This window comes from Mercenaria mercenaria, chromosome 16 (assembly GCF_021730395.1).
Source record: "Mercenaria mercenaria strain notata chromosome 16, MADL_Memer_1, whole genome shotgun sequence".
NCBI classification, from domain to species: Eukaryota; Metazoa; Mollusca; class Bivalvia; order Venerida; family Veneridae; genus Mercenaria; species Mercenaria mercenaria.
This window is the reverse complement of record NC_069376.1, coordinates 6,350,655-6,371,941: the sequence shown is the minus strand read 5'-3', so window position 1 is coordinate 6,371,941 and position 21,287 is coordinate 6,350,655. Positions and strand designations below refer to the sequence as shown.

The following is a 21,287-nucleotide window of genomic DNA, read 5'->3' as shown; positions in this document are numbered from 1 at the left end:
TAATACCTGAGGGTAGCGGAAACCCCTTATACACTTGAATTGTTGCTGCGCTATTATCTGAGGGCTTCAACATTTTTGTTGTAATACCTGAGGGAAGCGGAAACCCCTTATACACTTGAATTGTGGCTGCGTTATTATCTGAGGGCTTCATCATTTTTGTTGTAATACCTGAGGGAAGCGGAAACCCCTTATACACCTGAATATGTGTTGCATTATTACCGTTACCCTCAGGTATCACAAGTTATTTTCTGAGGGCATCGTAAATACTTAGTGTTGTAGTCATACCTGAGGGTAGCGGAAACTCCTTATTCACTTGAATACATGTAAATCCTTAACATTGACATGTTCAGTTTTACTCCAGTTAAAGAATATAATTATTTAATTTAAATATTATCAAGAATATATATCATTTACATATAATTATCATTGTATCCTGTATGGGTATGTAATAAAAGATTAAGTCGAGCAATATTTCCGCTACAGAACTTAGTCATATTTCTCGATACAAATCTAATGACCTATAACCCTGCCCGTCTTATAAGTTATTTTAGATTGTCTGATTACACATCGGAACAGTTTATATATTATAACATACTAAATTTACGACATAATATTTCTAGTATATATGTAACATTTTTGTTGATCTTTTTCAGTCTGCTGAACACAAAGAAGTATTGCATTTAAAAAGAGAAATGTATTTCTGGCTGTCGTACCTAAATATAATGACAGAGTAACATGACCCCTCGCGCAATTTAAACTTAAACTGTGCAACCTCACGTGGACTTAACGTTTTGGATTACGATGGTTGTATAATTTTCTGTAAAAATCATGGCCACTCCGTTGTATGATCCTAAACTATCAGGAGCCAAATTCAAGAATTGGATTAAGGCTGGATTAGGTGTGTTATTAACTAAAGAAGGTATTGAGCCTTTTGTTTATGATGAAATAGAACAGTTCCAGCAGAAATGTTTGAGTGACATTTGCAACAACAATGGACTACCTGCTGGTACCACCTGTTCTAGTTGTTGCACAGAAAATGTTGTTGTTTGCCCCACGAATAGGATTTGTAATGCAAGACGTGGGAAATGTAACTTCCATAGAAATTCTGCCACGCAATATCTTCCGTCTGGCTGCCCTAACAAGATATGTCATAATTTTAAAAACGCGATACAGCGGGCCCATCGATACTACGGTCCATCCTATAAAAACACTGATGCTGCCCAGTGGTGCAGCAATCCGTGGGAAGTTGCTAAATGTTTCATGCCATCTGACGGATACACAGATGCGATGAATGCAGCAGACACTGATTTCAATGGAATCACCAGTGTTGTCCTGAACTATGAAGCATTTCAAACGAAAATTCACGACGACCTTTCCAAACCGTACAACATCTTTGAACAGGTAACACTCCATGAGTTTGGTTAGATTAAATTGTCCGATATCTTTTCCCCTGTATTCAGAAGTCATTTGTGTGCGCATTATTCGTCCGTTTGTCAGTTACTCCTACGGTCCATCCTGTGCTTACCCTGTCTATAACACTGCCATCAATCGAGTCATATAAATTGGTACAAATACTCCTAAAAACAAAATGATGTGTTCCTAAATCCATGGCCTTGGCGCAAAGGTCAAATCACTCCTAGAGATAAAGTCAAGAATTTCCTCTGCTTTTTTAAAAAAAGTCTAGTCATTATTTTTCCATGCAGATATTGATAATCAAATTATATGCAAAGAAAAACGCCAAAAAGGACTATACATGTTTGTTCTTTATTATGACCAAGGCCACAAACTTAAAGCTCAAGGTCAGACTTACAGGTAAAAAAGATCAAGTTCGTTTGATTTTCATATAGCTCAACACAACTCTTACCTTTCGCACTCTGTTTCAAATTGGAAACTATGAAGATATTTTAAAGATTTACATCAATTTTCTTGAAGTGTGAATTGTAAAACCGAGCGTTAACGATTATTTACAACCGGCTTGTCACTTTACGAATGATCGAATTTAAAACAAAAGAAACAAAAGAAAAAACAGTAACATTTTGTTGCAGTCTTCATAAAACGACAAAAGCACAACAGAAACATATGAAAAATGCAACCTTTGAAATAATATTTTGCGAGTTGAATCATTTATATACATGTTGTATTTCGTTTTTGAAACAATTCTTTTGTGATATTTGTTTACAGGGTAGGGAGGTAGGCAGAGCAGTTCGACATTGCCCACAATTAGAGATGGAAGATACAGATCTACAACACTATTTTAGTGTCTTACAGAATCTGCTGTCAGATCCTGCATATCTGTCTGCTAATACTGCTGCGCAGAATGCTAAAACGAAATTATTACAGGTTGGTGTTATAGTAAATGTTTGGAGGGATCTTTCAAAGTTATAGGTCTCACTAGTAGTTGTATAGAAACACATTTATTAGAAAGGACACAATCATGCATCTCCGTATATGATGAGATATAATATAACTTGTATGCATGCTCTTTTCCGTCCGTCTTCAAAACAAAAGTCCAAATTACTCTTTAAGGTTGAGAAACAAAGATCAAACAACACCATTCATAGAAAGAAAGAGTTGTTTGACATGAAAATTGAACAACATGTAAAACATGTATATTACTTTACGAAACAAGTGTCAGTATAGGTCGGGATATTCGTTGTAGGTCTATTTTGATCGTCAATGCTCGGACTTTTAATCCGATATTTTTAGCTCACCATCATCAGATGGTGGGCTATTCAAATCACTCTGCGTCCATGGTCCGTCGTCCTTCCGTCCGTCCGTCCGTCATTCCGTCCGTCCTTCCGTTAACAATTTCTCGTTATCGCATCTCCTCAGAAACTACCAGGGGGATTTTGACCAAACTTTTCAAGAATGATGTATTGGTACCCTAGTTGTGTCCCACTGAAAATCAGACCAGTTCAACTAATTTTTAGTAACTTATGGCCCTTTGTTTACTTCTATAATTTACATAGATTTATATAGGGTAAAACCTTAAAAATCTTCTTGCCCCAAACCACAGAGCCTAGGGCTTTGATATATGGTATGAAGCACCATCTAGTGGTCCTCTACCAAGATAATTCAAATTATTTCCCTGGGGTCTAATATGGCCCCGCCCTGGGGGTCACATGGTTTATATAGACTTATATAGGGAAAAACTTTGAAAAACCTCTTGTCCAAACCACAGGGTCTAGGGCTTTGATATTTTGTATGTGACATCATCTAGTGGTCTTCTACTAAGAGTATTCAAATTATCCCCCTAGGGTCAAGTATGGCCCCGCCCCAGGGTCACATGGTTTACATAGACTTATAAAGGGAAAAACTTTGAAAATCTTCTTGTCCGAACCACAAAGCCTAGGGTTTTGATATTTGTAATGTAGCATCGTCTAGTGGTTCTCTACCAAGTTTGTTAAAATTATCCCCCTAGGTTCAAATATGGCCCCACCCTGGGGGTCACATGGTTCTTATAGACTTATATAGAAAAAAGCTTTTAAAAAACTTCTTGTCAATAACCTACAACATTCATATTTGGACCAAATGTATGGTTTTGAGTGGCAAGATGAACCTTGACATGAGTTGACCTTGACATTGACCTAGTGACCTACTTTCACATTTTTGAAGGTACAGGCTTCAAATTTGGACCATCAGGTATTATTAAAATACTGACCACAATCTAAGGTTGTGTGAGTTAATTAGTGTAATTCAGTTATTTTTGAGGACCTAAAAGTATATATGGTTCGTTTCTTGTCGTTATTTTAGGACAAAATGTCTTTAAACTGAAAAGGTTTGTTTAGCGACTGAATGAAGTGGTATTGGGGGACACACGCTTTTTTTAAAGGAGATCTCTTTGCTTTTTTTTGCATTATGTACGTTTTGTTTGTAATGTCATATATTAACATATATTGTTATAAATATTAATGTGCAAAAACAAGTAATAAACATGAATAAAAATTATCATCTTTCGATATCTGGCTATAATCATTTGGAATCTATTCTAGCTTCAAAATGATACCTTGGTCATTGGCAAAGACGATCTTCGGAAAGTGCTGGATGATGGTTGTAAAGCAGTTCAAGATGAAATAAGGACAGCAAAAGATGATTACAAAAAGGATGCTGAAAGGCAAAAGTTACAACTTATCAAAATCACAAATGAATATGTCAGTGATATTGGCAGACAAGGAAAAGCGTCAATGTCTCAGCTAGATCAAGCATGTAAATCTGCGATGGATGAAATAGAAAAACAAAGAAAGAAATCGGTTAAAGAAGTACAAGCTGAAGGAGGAAAACAAAAGGAGATTATAGTGGCAGAAGGACGTACTATTGCAAAAACGGTCATCGAAGAAGTTCAGATAGAAACAGTAAATGCTAAGAGAAAGATAGCAGAAGAGACTGATCAAGAAGTTAAAAGGTTGAAAACAGAGGCTACTGCTGGAATTAACACGTTGGAAGCGGAAGCCCATACTCAGGTGAAAACGATTTCAACAGAGGCTGGTGAAGCTGTAAAACAAATAGTGGGAGCCAGAGCCGAAGGGGTGAAAGGAATGAGAACAGAGGCACTTACTCGAATGGAACACCTAAAAGAATATGCTGAGGAAGGGGTTAACAAGTTAGAAGTTGAAGCCAAAGCTGGAGTAACTAAGATTAATTTAGAAACTGATGAAGCATTAAAGCAGATTGAGAAATCAAAAGCAGAAAGCAAAGAAGATACATACAACAAATTAAAAAAGGGTAAGTGTAATTTCTTTATAACCTCCAGTACTTAAACATGAAGCATGGGATATACCATTATAAACATAATCTGATATTTCAGTAAGCCGGTTCAATCTTACTTAACCAAATCAATTACTGGCTCATTTATTTATTTATTTTGTTGTGTTTAACGTCGCACCGACACAATTTTATGTCATATGGCGACTTTCCAGCTTTAATGGTGGAGGAAAACCCCAGGTGCCCCTCCGTGCACAATTTCATCACGAGCGGGCACCTGGGTAGAACCACCGACCTTCCGTAAGCCAGCTGGATGGCTTCCTCATGTGAAGAATTCTACACCCCAAATGAGGTTTCGAACCCACATCGATGAGGGGCAAATGTTTTGAAGTCAACGACTCTAACCGCTCGGCCACGGAAGCCCCTATTTCTGGCTCAAGACAATAGAATATTGATAAAGTGTATACATTTTTAGTTCTTATGACTGTCACAGCAACGTTGTTTGTGTCACGTGGCGGCCGTAAAATGTCTCCCCGTACCTTCGAACAGAGCTGTTGTATCCCGATCTCTTCAGATCGTTAAGCACGACATTTATGTTGTGTTAGCATGGTTAGTGTACTGTTTAGTTTTGAGCTCGATCATTTCGGCCTGGGTGGTTCCAATACCCCGGCTTTAAAAGCTTTGGGTATTGTTTCATCACCTCTTTGATATGGCGCCTGCTTTTCAATTTTGTCTTTTAGCAGCTTCGGTGATATGCAGGCTCAGTAACCATGGATACCCTATCTAAATTCCTGTTTGTTTAGTTCTGCCTATTGTTTTCTTGATTAGAGCAGTCATTATTTTATCTGGGGACCGTACGCCGCTTTTCATGGAATTGCATTCTGTGTATCGTTGAAGGTTCCACGTGCACCAGCACATAAACACATCTGAGGATGTCTCTAAATTACATTCTGGTACTTATAACAAGCGTAAATGTTGTGTTCTGCTAAGCCCGGGGTTAGAGGGCGAGGACGGTAGCTTGCACTTCTACTACCGCCAATAAACAGGTTCATTTAATATCTATAAATTTACAGAAATATCGGCCTTTATTCAATGCCGGGTACATCTACTTCTTAACATATCTAGTTCTGATATAGATATAGCATGTACATGAAATAAATATTTTATTAGTGAATTATTCTGGCCACGCAAAACCAATTTTGAATGTTTTGATTTAAGTAGACCATGATTAATTTTCCTATACACGCTACACATTACTTTTACATGCTACACATTATTTTTGTATGTAGAACAAGACAATAGAAAACAGTACCTGCATGAAAATAAATTAAATAGGCTTATTTGTAATAACAGAAAAAGCAATAGAAAACAGTGATCTATTTAAAACTTAAAACAATGCATTGACACCTTTAAATTATAAGACAATACCGTCTGAGCATTCTAAACTACAAATCCAATGTAAGGAAAATAAGTCTGTTTGGTTCAGAGTTATTTGAATGGTAGTTATAGCTTCCCCTTACGTATTATTTCACAATAAAAGAGGTAATATACCTCAACGTCCCCATTGGAAGCTAACGAGAGGATTATATTCTAAATTAATCTAAGTTACAAGGATGTCTGTGTAATAACGAAAAGTTAGTACATTGTAGTAGATTTCCATCAATTTTAACACTGCAGCCCAAAAATGCTCTGAAAAACAACAACAACAACAACGAAATAATATATTTACCGATTGCTTATAGAAATTAAAAACGTGAATTTAAAAACGTGTAGCTTTAGAAGGGTGTGATCAAAATGTTTGTTAAAACGTTTGTTGTATGCATCAAAGAATTGTCTACATCAGTTCATTTTTTTGCAAATATCTTTCATCAGATATAAACATTCGGATGTGTTTTAATTCTACGGAGGAAAGTGTACTTAAACAGTTTAAGACTGTTACACAGCTTTCCTGCGAAAGAGCTGATATATACAGTGAACTGTTTCAAGGAATCCTCTTGCTGTACAACAACAACAAAAAAAAACTTTTGACATTCGGGGAAAAAACGAGAGGGATTCATGACAAAAAGAAGCACAAGGAAAGGCATATTATGTTTGAGTACTGATTTTGTTTTGTATATAAATGAATTAGAATGAACTGAACAGTTTAAGACTGAATAAAGAAATGTGTTCTTTGAAGGAACTTTCAAGGTCACGTAATTATCCGCATTGTGTTTAATTGTTCCGGAAATCCAATTAACAATACAAACTTGCTGAACAGTATCCAATGTCAAGAGTAGGGCGTCTTCTTGTGCGTGACAAATGTAAAATTGCCGGCAAATTCAATTTCGGTATTAGATCCTTACAGACACTCGGTCATTTCCGTACAGTAACGTATTTTCCGAAAGAGATTTCAGCATTCTGCTGATGGCTGCTCGTATAAACTACGTAAGCAGCCGAATAATAACGAAATAGCATTCGGAGAATACGGAATCGAACGGCAATTGCCGAGTGTCATCACGTGTCTATTACCTTAGCTACTACTTGCTAGAGAAGTACTCTGCAACAAGATACACTCATTTTTGTCATTTTATTTTAGGGTGATGTTTCTTAAACTATCATGGTCCAATGAATGTTTGTCTTATTATAACTACTGTTATTTTTTATTTCATTTTTATGATATAGTGTATGTTCAGTTGTCAGTATTTGACAGCCGTTGAGTTTGACAGCAAAAATAACAACAAATGCTTTCATTTTGTCAATGAGGTTATAATATAGGGATTACGCATGTTTTTCCTGTTATAACATCTGCCGAGGGATTGTAATTGCCTAACCCGATAATTCTCTGAAAACTGACAAATCTCTTGTTACCAGCGTTTCCAGAAAATAACTTCTACAAGAGAAATATTTCAAATTCGTGAAATATGTTACATGAAATAATGTAAGAATAAAAGTAATGTCGATAAAATTACATTTTATAGAATTTTGAAAAAATAGTCTGAAGTGACTTCGAACCCGTGGTAACGTGTGTGAAAGTCAGAAAACTTTCTACTTCACCACCGTGTCATTGGCTTATTTCAAAGATTTTATTAGAAAAAAAATATATATATATTTGAGCCACGCCATGAGAAAACCAACATAGTGGCTTTGCATCCGCGCAGTCCAGTAATGATCTTATGCTGTTCGCTTACGGTTTTGCAAATTGCTTTGAAAGCAAACAGCATTGATCCTGACAGACTGCGCGGATGCGCAGGCTGTTTTGGATCCATGCTGGTCGCAAAGCCACTATGTTTGTTTTTCATTGCGCGGCTCATTTTTAGTATATGAATATTGCGTAGACAAACGAAAACATCCGAAAATATTGGAGAAAAATTTATTAAGTGCCAGTCAATATCAATTGTAATTACGAAGATACTGTAATCTTATTTATTTTCTTTGTTTGCTGCTGTGTATAAGATTAATATTTTATTTAAAACACTCAGTGTGTACACTGCAAATACATAAACAATATTATATACAAATAATTCATTCTAACATAGACATCGATGATACATGTCATGCAATAATCAGAGGGCAGCAAGATAGCCTTAGGATATCATACCCTCACAATTTTATGCAATCTCTCCAGGCATATATATGTTTTTGATATCACAGAAAATGACATCACTCGACCATCTTCTATTTCCGGAAGTAAAGAAAATGAAAGTAGACATGCCAAACTTCAAAACGAAAGTTGCCTATGGATTGGTCGATAGTTACAGGCCACGTGCAGTGGTCACCCCGTCTAAATATGTATGTATACGGACGCATTAAAGGGCCATAAGACTCTTATACAATTAATTACGTTACAGCTGCGGAAAGGTTATAAATTAAATTTACTAAAGAATTGGTGGCGTTTACGGATCTATATTTCACACCACCTCCTAATTAGGAGGACCGCGAACAATGCGAGAACGAGAAGGTACAACTTCAGTGTCAAAGAAACATCGTAGAGAAACAAAAATTTGATAGATTTATGAACAAATTGTACATAATTTAAATGAAGAAGATTTCCCCCTCCGATAATGCTTCAAGTTTCAAGTTTAAGTTTCAAGTTTATTTATTTAGCCATGGCATATTGCATGCATGAGACTATAACAGTATAAAATAACAAATAAAATGTCAGTTAGGAATGCATATGGAAACAAGCGCCATAAACAGGCTGAACACCACTAAATCCAGCTGGTCTTTATTTAAATATAAAATTCAGTTACTTCATAACGGTTTTTGACATTTTCTAGCATATCAGATTTTCAGAGACATATTCCCATAAAGAACTAGATCGCTACTTCACAAAAACAAAAAGAAAAGGGGGTGTTAACTTTTAATAGCGAGCGCGTAGCTCGCCTTACGGCAATGTGTAGGCGAATATAACAAAGGTGTGCCGAATGGGGCAAAGTGATGTAGCTGAAAAATTTTCCTCTCGTCTGGGCGCCGCCATTTTGTTCTACTTCCGTCAAAGTCGGGAAATTTGTTGTTTTATTTTTAATTTTATATTTGAGTTACAATCCCTATGTTCATTAGGTGTCTTTATTTTTTAAAAAAAGTTATGTTATGGAAATAATTTCAATTTTGCTTTTATTTTACAAAGTGCGTGTCCCTAGAGGACAGGTGCTCACAGGAAATGCTTTGTTGGAAGTGAATACAGAACTTCATTTGATTGCTGAATATTATCCATCACTCAAAAATAATGCAAGAAAGATTTCCAGTTGGTAGAAAAAAATATGATTTTCTTTTAAAGATCAAGCATGGCCAGAAAATGGGATAAAATGTCATAAATAAGCATAAAGTCATAATAACGCCGCAAACAGGTAATGACGTCACTGTGACACCGGCTTTTTGCAACGTATGATATTCGCTGTTACAGGTATAATGGCACTAAATTATTGTTTCTTTTCAAGTGAATAGGTTCTCGGAATTGTAAGCAGTGAATAGTTTCTTTGTCGTTTAAGCTACGCTTTGCCTTTTTCATATTAAGAAAACAACGGTTCGTTAAATACAACTCGCTGAATTTACTCCTTTTCGCTTCTTTCAATTTCTCTTTTCGAGACATTAAATTCTTACGCCGCCATTTTTACCAAGCATATGCGATAGGGACATTCCGATTTCAATAGAATGCCAAGTGATACATACTGAAACGTGATAGGTTAAAGTAAGCACGTTGCTGTCGAGAAAATGCACTGGGAAAGGAAAAAAGATAAACACTATTTATATGAAAATCCCCGAGACGGTAACGTCCGAATATAGTTATTCGTCTTTGTTGTTTGCATATACTGAGGCAATTTTTTTAATGTTTTCCGGTTCCGGTTTACGTACACGTCGCAGACTGGTTGTCTGCATGAACATCCGAGCACCCCGAATCAGTCACAGAAATTCGTAAACCGCGCCAACATGATTCTTTTACTTCTTTTTCGTAATGAAAACTGTACATGCAACTGAAAAAAACAAAACACTTTTAAACAGTAAGGAAGTGTAAAGGCCGTAAGGTCTCTGCTTGGAGTGCAAAAACAAACAAAAAATCCTAAAGCCAGTGCGGGAACGCGGTGAATGACGTCATCGTCACGGCTTCCCGTAAATTTTGCAAAGAATGATATTCGCTAAAAGAGGTATGATGACACTAAATGTTAACTGTTAGTTCATTCAGGTTCTTTTGATTGTTGAATATTTCTTTGTAAGTGGATATATAAAAGATAAATCCCCATGCTAGGCGGTGCCTTAATTCATATTATTTGGACTACTTGTGACTAGACCAGCGGAGGCTTACATTCTATTTGGTAGTGATCCGCCTAAACAAGACCGTAAAACCCCACTTCCGGTTCCGGTGTATTATATATAGAGCGTTCCGGCTATACTCAATTCAATCTAATACCCCAGTCACACTTACGGCGCGGATAGCTACGTTTAGCCACGGATAGAAACGTAGTAATCCGTATCGATCCGTACCTGAGCCCTACCTTAAAGTAGTAATCCGTATCAATCCGTACCAATCCGTACGACTCAGGTACGGATCGATACGGATTACTACGTTTCTATCCGTAGCTAGACGTAGCTATCCGCGCCGTATGTGTGACTGTGGTATAAGGAATGAACGCTCAAGGTCTCTCTTGAAAATGAAATCAAATAATTAACAATTTCACAAGATGATTGGCGCTTAAAACCATGATTTATTGATATGTAAATTAGACAGATTTGATTGACAGTGCCAGACCCAATTTTTGTGAGTTTACAGCATTTGATCTGTTCGTAGAGATCGCTGATTGGTTTTAAATGTTTCTGTCGCGTGCTCTCGAGTTTTTATTGTTAGAAAATTATCTTTGACTGTATAGAAACCAAATAAGCCAAAGTTGCGCATTATAGGGGATAATATGAAGTGTGCAGCATTCATTTAATGGATTTTATAATGAACCAGACTTTGGTCTTAGAGTTAACCGCACTTTTGTGAGTAGTTCTTATCTATCTTTATTTACGCATCGTTATAGCTGAATTTGCATAAAAGGTATCTTTTGACCCGGCTTTCAAATATTTCTGTAAATTTGAACGAAATATTACCAAAACAGAGATTTACATGTTTTTGTAAACTTTGAAGAAAAGATGCATCTATCATTTCTGTGAATTTAATCATCGTAGAATTATGATTATTGCCTGTTAGAATGAGTTAATAATAGAATTTTGATTATGGCCTGTTAGAATGCGATAATCATAGAATTATGACTATGGCCTGTTAGAATGTGTTACTTATAGAGATATTGACACGCGGATCGAGGAAAGATTGATTTTGTAAACAGTAGCGGAATATAAACATCTCATTTAATTAAGTACCAACATTGTCGGAGACGTAAATGAAATATTATTGTGTCATGTAGGCTAGAAGAATTGTTAAAGAAATATATTTTAGTGAGTGAGTGAGTGATTTGGGTTTTACGGCGAATCGACACAAAATGGTCATACGAGAAGAAGTCATATTGCAAACGCCAACTGTAAAGCATAAACATCGATGTAAAAATGTAAAGCATACCTAAAACATCCATGTAAAAATGTAAAGAACACTATGAATAATGTAAAACATATCTAAAAACATCCATGTAAAAATGTAAAGAACACTATGAATAATGTAAAACATATCTAAAACATCCATGTAAAAATGTAAAGCTTATCTAAAATCAGTTATGTATAAATGTATATACGTATGTGTTAAAATATATTTTAGATATGTACTCTTGATGCCAAAGTATAGTTGTTTGTAATAAATAGATCAGCCTCTTTCTGTATAGATCAACTTTATGCATCGAGGCGTGTCTGTACTTTAAGCTCATAACAATACTGCGGTAAACACCGAGGATAGCGAACAAGTCACTCCTCACTAGGGTAGCAGATGTCAGTTTTAGGACTTTTCGCAAGCCGGCCAGAGACCGTCTTCCTTCGATTCAGCAGAAATCAGCTAAACAATGTGATTTGAAAGAAAAAAAGCACATAGTTATCATGTATTTGTATGATTTCTTAAATTCCGATAGAAATATTTGCCATTTATAAGACTCTGTAGTCCATAGGTAGGTAATAGTGAAACATAGGTTCGCGAAAATATGAATACATTTTCCGAAATATTGTCATATTTGGCGTTGTGCTAAAAAGTTAGGGGAAAAGCAGGAGTCCAACAACGGAAAGTGCCTTGAACACAAGCCTCGCCTGTACCTATTCTGCATAACAACAATATCTGTCAACCGATTACTTTTTTTCAGTACTCCTTTTTGAATTAGACCTCTGTTGTTTTGACATTTGCACACAGAGCCAGCAATCAGCACTCACAGTTTCTCATCTGACCAACTTCAGGGCACTAATTCCGTTCAGGTCGGCTGAACAATTGTCAGAAGTTTTTTGAATGACCATTACACAGCACCAAAGAAACACATTCCGCATTGAATATCATTTTGAATTTAAAACAGGGCCTTCAGTTTTGACACTGACTTTTATTTTGAGATTTTAGCCAATTTGCATCTAAGGCCGGAAACTGCCAACTGCTACCTAATGAGAAACATAACCTTGTTACTTTCCTTGAAATGTTGTATGATAAGTGCAAGAATAACCAAATATAACATTGGTGCCTTTCAGTTGGATTTCTCTGACTTTTTCGTTATTACCCTTGCCCAAGATGTTGCGGTTTATAAAAATAAATATGGCATTTTTGTGTAGGTTCATTTAATCGATTTCCAATCCAATGAAATTTATTATTTAGATATTGCTATGAAAATAACAAGTAAATCAACGATAAAAACAGAGGAAGGACCAATCTAAACCGAACAGCAAAAGAAACTATCCAGATGTATAACTGTGATTCTATTTAATAAGAAAAAACTTAAAGTTATAAATTTGACCTGTTTAAGAAGTCTCAGAATAGACGTTTCGCACGAAATTCATGTGCGCGTGTAATTAACGATATTCTTTGTATTATTGTCATTGGAAACATCAATGATTGACTGACTAGAAAAACTGTATAAAGTTAAAATAAAAAAAGGTTGGTTGTATGGCACGACTGAATCAAATTCAGCGCGAGCGCGCAATTGGGACGTTTCATCAGCGGCAGCTAACGTGCAGAAGATATGGCCAGAGTTTCATGCAAACTCAATGTACTGACTTCACGGTTGATTTTTTTTTATTCTTCAAGTCTAATGTTGTATGAAGAAAACAAAAATTTCAAATTCATAAATAGTTTGCCTGATTGAAATTCATCAAGAAACCATTCCATCAAGATACCACTTTTTAGCAGTCTCTTAATACAGTTTCGAACAACGTATAATAATGAATTCTGACATGGATCTTATAAAATGCGGTTGTATTGAGATGCAGTGTTTGTACATTTCTATGGACAAGTTAAGCAAAAGGAGTAAACGGTTAAAAACTATCTTTGTATCATGCATATAGTGATGGGTGCTCTACACTTTTTCTAAATATTCTATACTTACATGAATAGGTTATATTTTTGTGTTTTCACTTGAATATTTAATTATCGCAGTGAGCAGCTTTCTGCACACCTGACACAAGTACTAAATTCATACTGCCTGAATCTGATCAGAGTTACTGGCATATGAAATTTCAAAAAAACATTTGAGATCTAGGATAATGTCTTTTCAAAAGGCATTCGGATTAACTTGTTTATACAAAACCATTGACATCACTTATAGAAAACGAGGAATGTACTTTGTTAAATCTTCAAACCATTCGCACAACTTCAAAGCCTACTGTCTTTAAAACATGTTAAACACTAGCTTTGGGCTAATCTTTTTTTCAGACAATTCGGAAAAGGTTATCAATCCGTAATACAAAAATTAGATACTTCTAAAATACAAGTTTGATGTTTATCATTCATGTGTATGATAGGGGATGAAAATGCCCGACTCGGTAACGTTCGTATATAGTTATTCGTCTTTGTTAGCTGCATAATGCGGGACAATATTTTATGTCTTCCGGTAGTGCACAGACTGGTTGTTTGCATGAGTAACAAAGCACCTCAAATCAGTGACAGAAATTTGTAAACCATGCCAATAGGTTTCTTTTATTTCTTTCACTCAAAAATAATGCGAGAAATGATTCTTGTTATTTGTGAAAAATAAATGAGTATTTAGTTTAGAAGACATTGGACAGACAACGGAACAAATTTTCATTTATTTAATAATCATAAATGTAGGCTGAAGATCAGTATTAAATTTAAATCCTTCTTTGTTTCATTTTAAAAAACCCGGCAACTTCATGTCGTCTTTACGTATCTTTATAGAACATCATCTTTTCCTACACCTATTTTTCATGAAAATTCTATCACAAATTAACGAAAAAAAAATGAACAGAAAATAGGGGGTTGAATGAATGAGGGGTGTATGAACATGAAAACCGTCTAGTAGTGAAAAAGTGTGATTAAAGTACTAATTCTGCGCAAAACATGGGAAAATTAGGATCTATTTATTATGGACTTCTTTCGACTAAGCTAAACCACGGAAGCACATTTTCGACCGAATAACTGACCTTATTTCTGTACGAGAACGCGGAGAATGTCACCATGTTACCGGCTTTCCTTGTCATGTTTCAAATTTGTAAAACCAAGGGCGGATCCAGGATTTTGTGTTGTGGGCGCAGCTAGTTGGTCTGGGGGAAAATGTTGGAAATAATGGATCCTTCTGAGGAACTTTTATTTGGTATTTTAAAATGACAGGTTTTGTGACAAAATTAACAAAAAGAAATACTCGGACGTCATTTTCAGCACTTTAGAGCATTTCAGTGATATGAAAACCGTATTAAGGTCATTTAGTATGACATGTCTTTTTTTCAAAAATAGAAAAAATGATGACATGTTATGTTACATATAAGAAAATATTCCGTTCTGAGAAACATCACCATCTACAACGTTTAGCAATTACGTGTATGTAGAAACTTTTCGCAAAGAGTAAATCTTTCTTCTTGAAATTCACAATGAAAATGGTCTACTTTTTTTTGAGTCGGCTAAAGGCTGAAAGCCTTTTGACGAGTCCTTGCTGTTCAGCGATTCTCTAAATGGACCGAATAACACGTGAAGGGATGTAGTTCCATTAGATTTCTCAAACTTCAAACAGTTCACTGCATGAATGAAGTTAAGTTGTGTCAATTCCCTTTGCTATGACCAATATACGATGTAATCTGTCATATTTATGACTTGTAATTGTGCAATACTCGAATATAACTCATTAAGCATAAATGTGCATTTTAAGAATTGCGCAGGTTTACAAAGCTTGGGTAACATCCAGCGAAAGACAAAAAATAGTTCCACAGGGCTCCAGATAAGATGCGTATTAGCGTAAATTACGTATAGAAATAATGCAAATACGCATGTCTAATAATTTCTAAGCGTATAAAAACGTATATATAAAATTACAGAAACGCACACAATGCTTTTTTAAAAACAAAATCTGAATCGTCTGGATGCGTTAGGTAACATAGCCGATCAGCCTTAATTCTCCCACATTGAACGTAAACACGCATCGTATGATTTCTATAAACTTTGCGTGGGTTGAATTTTGCAGTCAGTAAACGGATAAATTATCGGAAGAAGAAGCTCTTACTGGTTTGTTTAGTTACTACTGATATTAAAAATGATTTTAATTCTTATTTTTCGAGAAATAAACAAATCGGCGAAACATTAAATTGTATTTTCTTGTAGTTTTTGAAATCGAAAGTGGATCGTCTATGTTTGGCTGCTTTCACGAAACGAAACAACTTTTTTATGAAAAGATTTAAATAAGAGGTAATTTAACCGTAAACTTCAATGTCAGATACTGCCAATTGCTGCTAAATGTCTTCGTATCATCACAATTTGTAAAATATATTGTTGAAACTGGAGAAAAGTGTAATCGTATCCGGATATAATATTTTGGGTAAATATCGAGCTGTGTTATGAAATTTTAAGAAGAAAACTAAAAACAAACTGAAACTGGTAGACTATACTGTCAGTACATCAATCATTAGCCGACTCAGGCCCTTCAGGCCTTTGATTTCAATTCATGAAGCAATTAAACTAAGGAATAAATATAACTTGTCACCACCTTATATCACTCATTATACCAAATTTCATCCATAGCATGGAACTACATTTGTGACTACTTCACTGAGTAGTCACTTCCGGTTGGGTGTAATCCGTCTTAATGAAAATAAACATGTATCCTGGACTACACTGTTATTATCTGGTTGAGCTAAATGCTTTCTTCAAAAATTCTTGAGCACACTTTTAGCTTTCATAGTATGTTTGAAATCCAATGTATGTTTAGGGCTTCCGTAAATTCACACACATCGTAGAATCAACATATGCTACTCGGAATTCATTTAATGTCTATAGCTTTTAATTACAAAAATTTCTAACATTCAAGAAATTTACTGACACTTTTAACCAACATCAACGAGGACCCTTTTAAGCATATACCGATTTTCAAAACAAAATCTCCAAATACCCTCGCTCCGTTATGTATCTTAGTAGGATTTTCAAAAAAAAAAACAAAAAACAAAAAACAAAAAAACACATCTCCAAATACCAATTGCTCCGTTACGTATCCCAGTAGAATTTGTGTTAATTTCGAGTTTATATATTATTTAGTTAATGAAAAGCTGATACTTCGCGCTAAAAAAGGAAAGAAAATGAAGTCCACGCAAATACATTTAGTCGGAGTGACCCCTGTGCGTGACTTTTGACTATAGAGCGTTTAGCCTGTACGTTTACTTTAATTTTCTTTACTTCCGTCAAAAGTGTTCATTTTCAGTGTTGTCACCTGGCGAGATTGTACAAAATCCAAAAGATATTGGCACTTGTATGCGTTTTGTTTTAACATGAATTTAATGTAGAATGTTTCAGAAGAACAGTTACGTAAAGTAAAAAATAATGTGCACATTTAGCTAATTTGAATGATGATCTAACTTATTTAGATGGAAACGGGATATGTTCACAATAAGGACATAGATCCGTGTCTTTACCAGATACTAAGGATTTTACGGGATAATAAAAGAGGATATGCATTTTCGCGAATATAAATTCTATGAAACTGAAAACGTAAACAAAATACAAAATGTACTTTCTTTTAGCTCGCTCCTCTCGCAGATCATTATTACATTATATCCACCTTTTGTAATACTCTAGGAACCGGCAAAATCATTTTACAGGAGGATGAATATTCCTATGCACGTGCCATTTCCAGCTCGCTTCGCTCTAAGCATTCATTGAGTGTCACTTACAAAACAGGAAGGAATCGGCGTAAAATAGTTTAACATTTCATGTAAGACCCTCCACTCCCGCCCATCAAAAAATAGTTTGAAAGCTTCACAAACAAAATCCTGGATCAGCCCATGAGACGTTCCGCGAACATTGAAGACTTCTTGACTGCAAGTTAGACTTACATGTAACCTTGAAATTTGAGCTTTGCGTTTTGTTCTCTGAATGCTATATGTTAACAGATTGTGATCAAATTTTGCATAACTATATACATAAATCACAGAAAAGTGTCATAAGCATACATTCCTAGAAACACAGTGTTGTGTATTTACTGTGTCTAATCTAAACGTAAAGATTGAAAGCAACTTCTAAAGATCTTTTAGTAAATCTAGCTAGTCGAAACGTTGTTCAAACGTGTGACATACGCCAGTGATCTTACCGATTGACCTCGTTGTCCTCCATCTGAATGTTACAAACACTTCCAGGAACAGCTTTTTACGGAAGCATTTAATTGACTGATGACATTTTCAGAGTGCATGTGTTAACCCTTACCATGCTGGACACGATTGATCCTTCTTTTGTAACCAGTGTAGATCATGATCAGCCTGCACATCCATGCAGTCTGATAATGATCTGCACTGTTCGCTATTTAGTTATCATTTTGGTAATCACCGCTTTTAACGACTAATGGTTACTATCTAATTTGAAAGATAGACGAGTTCATTACGCAAATTTAGCATTGTAAGTTTTAAGACCTTAAGTGTGAGTGTAAAGGTAATATGCGCCACCTAACGAAAGTCAACGGACCGTTATGAAATTTTGCCGAATCAAAATTGACGATATTTCCGATTGACTGGGATTTTTTTTTCATTTTTCTGTTATTCTCCATTTTGCTGCTGTAAATCTTCAAACATGGCCACTAACGTCATTTTTTCAGCAGAGCGCAAAATGACGTACTTGACTGGTTTTTCGAGTATCGTTTTTATATACAACTAAAAAATGGCAAAACTTCTTTTTTTTCAAGTTTATATTAAAATTATCTCTCCAATGATATATAATATGTCATGTTTATTTCGACGTCACATAAGAGGCAAACGATTTATGAACGCAAAACACGCAAAACTGACGTCGAGCTTTACCCAAAAGTTTGCGTGAAGACGTCTATATTTCAGAAACTGTCAGATAGTTTTTTAAATAAATTTGAGCAAGCGTGCAATATTTCAATGGCTGTAGATTCCGTAAAAGAAAAATGGGGGTCACCGTTTTAGATTTCACTCTATTTACCGTGGCGCTACCCCTACCCCAAGTAAAAAGTAACAACGTTTTAATACTTATTTCGTAATTTTTCATAAATTTTAATTTCATTTCTGTTTCTGTTAGTGGATATAATGCTATTAAATTCCAGTAATGATAAAAATGAAATTATTGAAATAAATGAATAATTTCAGGAAGTTGCTCTCCTATACATGACACAGAAACACAAAGAGTCCTTTTTATTGAAACAGGATATACGTATCGTTAAAGTGCATTTTAGCCGACCTAGAATACGCTGATTTTTATTTGTAGTTGCAGCTTTAATTCTTAAGCAAACTTTGTTTAAATTTAATAAAATTAAAAACATTTGTCACAACGCTAAAACCTTAGCAGAAAAGTGAAGAACATAAAATGTTAAAGTTCTAAGCAAAATGTTTGTAGTCAATCTTAAAGAGATTCTATTACCGGATATTTTGGTGCTCATCTTAGACTTCGTTAACTTTTAAATTTTTGTTCACGCAGGTATGCATCATGCCAGTACTGGATATTTCCATGTCAGTGTATTTTTATTTTACTTTGGTATTCTGTCGAACGCACGAAAGGGACAAAAGGAACCGTTCTAGAAAATAATTCTGCACGTGACTTGTGTGCACAAACCGTTATCTGGAGAGGAAACAGGTAAAAATTCGAACTACCCGCCGGAAGTTCAGTTGGCCGGTTCGTGTGAGGTAAACAAGATAAAATGGTTTATAAGAAAACGCAGAAGACGGTGCGGTCTTAATAAAAATGCAGTTATTTCGATACATGAGTGCAGTTTTTACATAGGTTCTATTAAAACAATAGGTTATCGGGGCTAAAAGTGCAGTTTGGAAATATAAAGACTGATTCTTTGTTCTTACACATTCTTTTTTATATTTTAGTTGCTTTGTCATTCATACTACTACAGTGACTGTTCATTATCTGTCACTTAAACGTCAAAACATAAATGAGCCGCGCCATGAGAAAACCAACATAGTGGCCTTGTGACCAGCATGCGCATCCGCGCAGTCTTTCTGGTCAGGATCCATGTTGTTCGCTTTCAAAGCCTATTGCAATTAGAGAAACTGTTGGCGAACAGCATGAACAATGACCAGAATACGTGGATAAGCAGGCTGGTCTGGGTCTATGCTGGTCGCAAACGTACTTGGTTGGTTTTCTCATGGCTTGGCTCAAATGTTAAGATCGTCATCTAGATTGACTACACCGATGAAAGTTTGCGTCTGATATCAGGAGACGTAGGTTCAAACCATACAAATGACACAATTTTAAATGTCTCATTCTAAAGGCATTGAAAGCATGCGCATGGTAGATAATTTAATTAACCAACTGTGGCCAGAAAATAAAATGGAGACTTTGTAAAACATGACTGTAGTATAAAATTAAATTATAAAATAGGCTAATATATAAAGCCGTGCTCACGTTTTGTGAGCATTTTATTTAATTTACTGCTTAATTTCCAGCAGACGTTTATATTTTTGTCGGGATATATAGCACATGTATGAACCTGCGTCTTCTGATATCAGGCGCATACTATCCTCGGTGTTGTTTGTAACATTTGTTTACCGGGATATATAAACAAAACAAGTATTTTGTTAAAGTACTAACAATTAATCAAAAGTACCATGAGCGAAACTTTGCAGTGCGAACGACTTGGAGGTACATGTGATTCTTAACACCCTAAATAAACTTATGTGACAAATTCCTTTCTCTCCTCATTAGAGTACTGTATGCGTAATCTAAATTTCTGTAAACTGTTTCTATGTAAAGATGGAATCATTAACTACGCAGTCTTCGAAATACTATATACATGTAGAGTGCACAGGCACTTAGGCAAAATTGTCTGTAATAAAACATGTCTGTTTGTCATGTATAGAAAAGAATATTTCTAGAAAACATTCATCTGTTTGAAAAAAATAATAAACAAAAAGAATAAACGTCTTCATTTTATCATTATTGTGATATCATTTCATTATATCCAACAGCAGAAACTGATATTATTTCATTATATCCACCAACAGAAGAAGACACTGAATTTGAATTAATGGAAATTTACGAATTAAGTATGAAAACGTCGTTATTTTTACTGGGGGTAGGGGAAGCGCAACGGTAAATAGAGCGAAATCTAAATCGGTGACCCCCATCTTTTTTTTAAGGAATCAATAGCAATTGAAATTTTGTACTTCTGTTAAAATTTATTTAAAAAACTAGTTCACAGTTTTTAAGATATAGGCGTTTTACGCGAAATTTCGGGTGAAACTCAACGTCAGTTTTACGTACTTTGCGTTCAGAAATCGCTTGCCTCTGATGTGACGTTGAAATAAACATGACATATTATATAGCAGAGATGATTTAAATATAAACTTGAAAATAAAGAATTTTTGCCGTTTTTAGTTGTATTTAAAAACGTTACTCGAAAAAACAGTCAAGTACGTCTTTTTGCGCTCTGCTGAAAAAAAATGACGTTAGTGGCCATATTTGAAGATTTACAGCAGCAAAATGGAGAATAACAGAAAAATGAAAAAAATACCAGTCAATCGGAAATATCGTCAATTTTGATTCGGCA

General features: G+C 35.2%; 1 protein-coding gene across 1 annotated transcript in view; it reads left to right on the top strand.

Annotated features, from left to right (window-relative positions):
* The first annotated feature begins 727 nt into the window (after positions 1–727).
* Positions 728–21,287, top strand: part of LOC123541230 (uncharacterized) — a 34,901-nt gene continuing 14,341 nt past the window's right edge. The window contains exons 1-3 of the mRNA XM_053526084.1: positions 728–1,401; positions 2,182–2,340; positions 3,993–4,722. Coding sequence (XP_053382059.1) covers positions 829–1,401; positions 2,182–2,340; positions 3,993–4,722 — 1,462 coding nt within the window. The 5' untranslated portion in view covers positions 728–828. The remainder of the gene's footprint in view (positions 1,402–2,181; positions 2,341–3,992; positions 4,723–21,287) is intronic.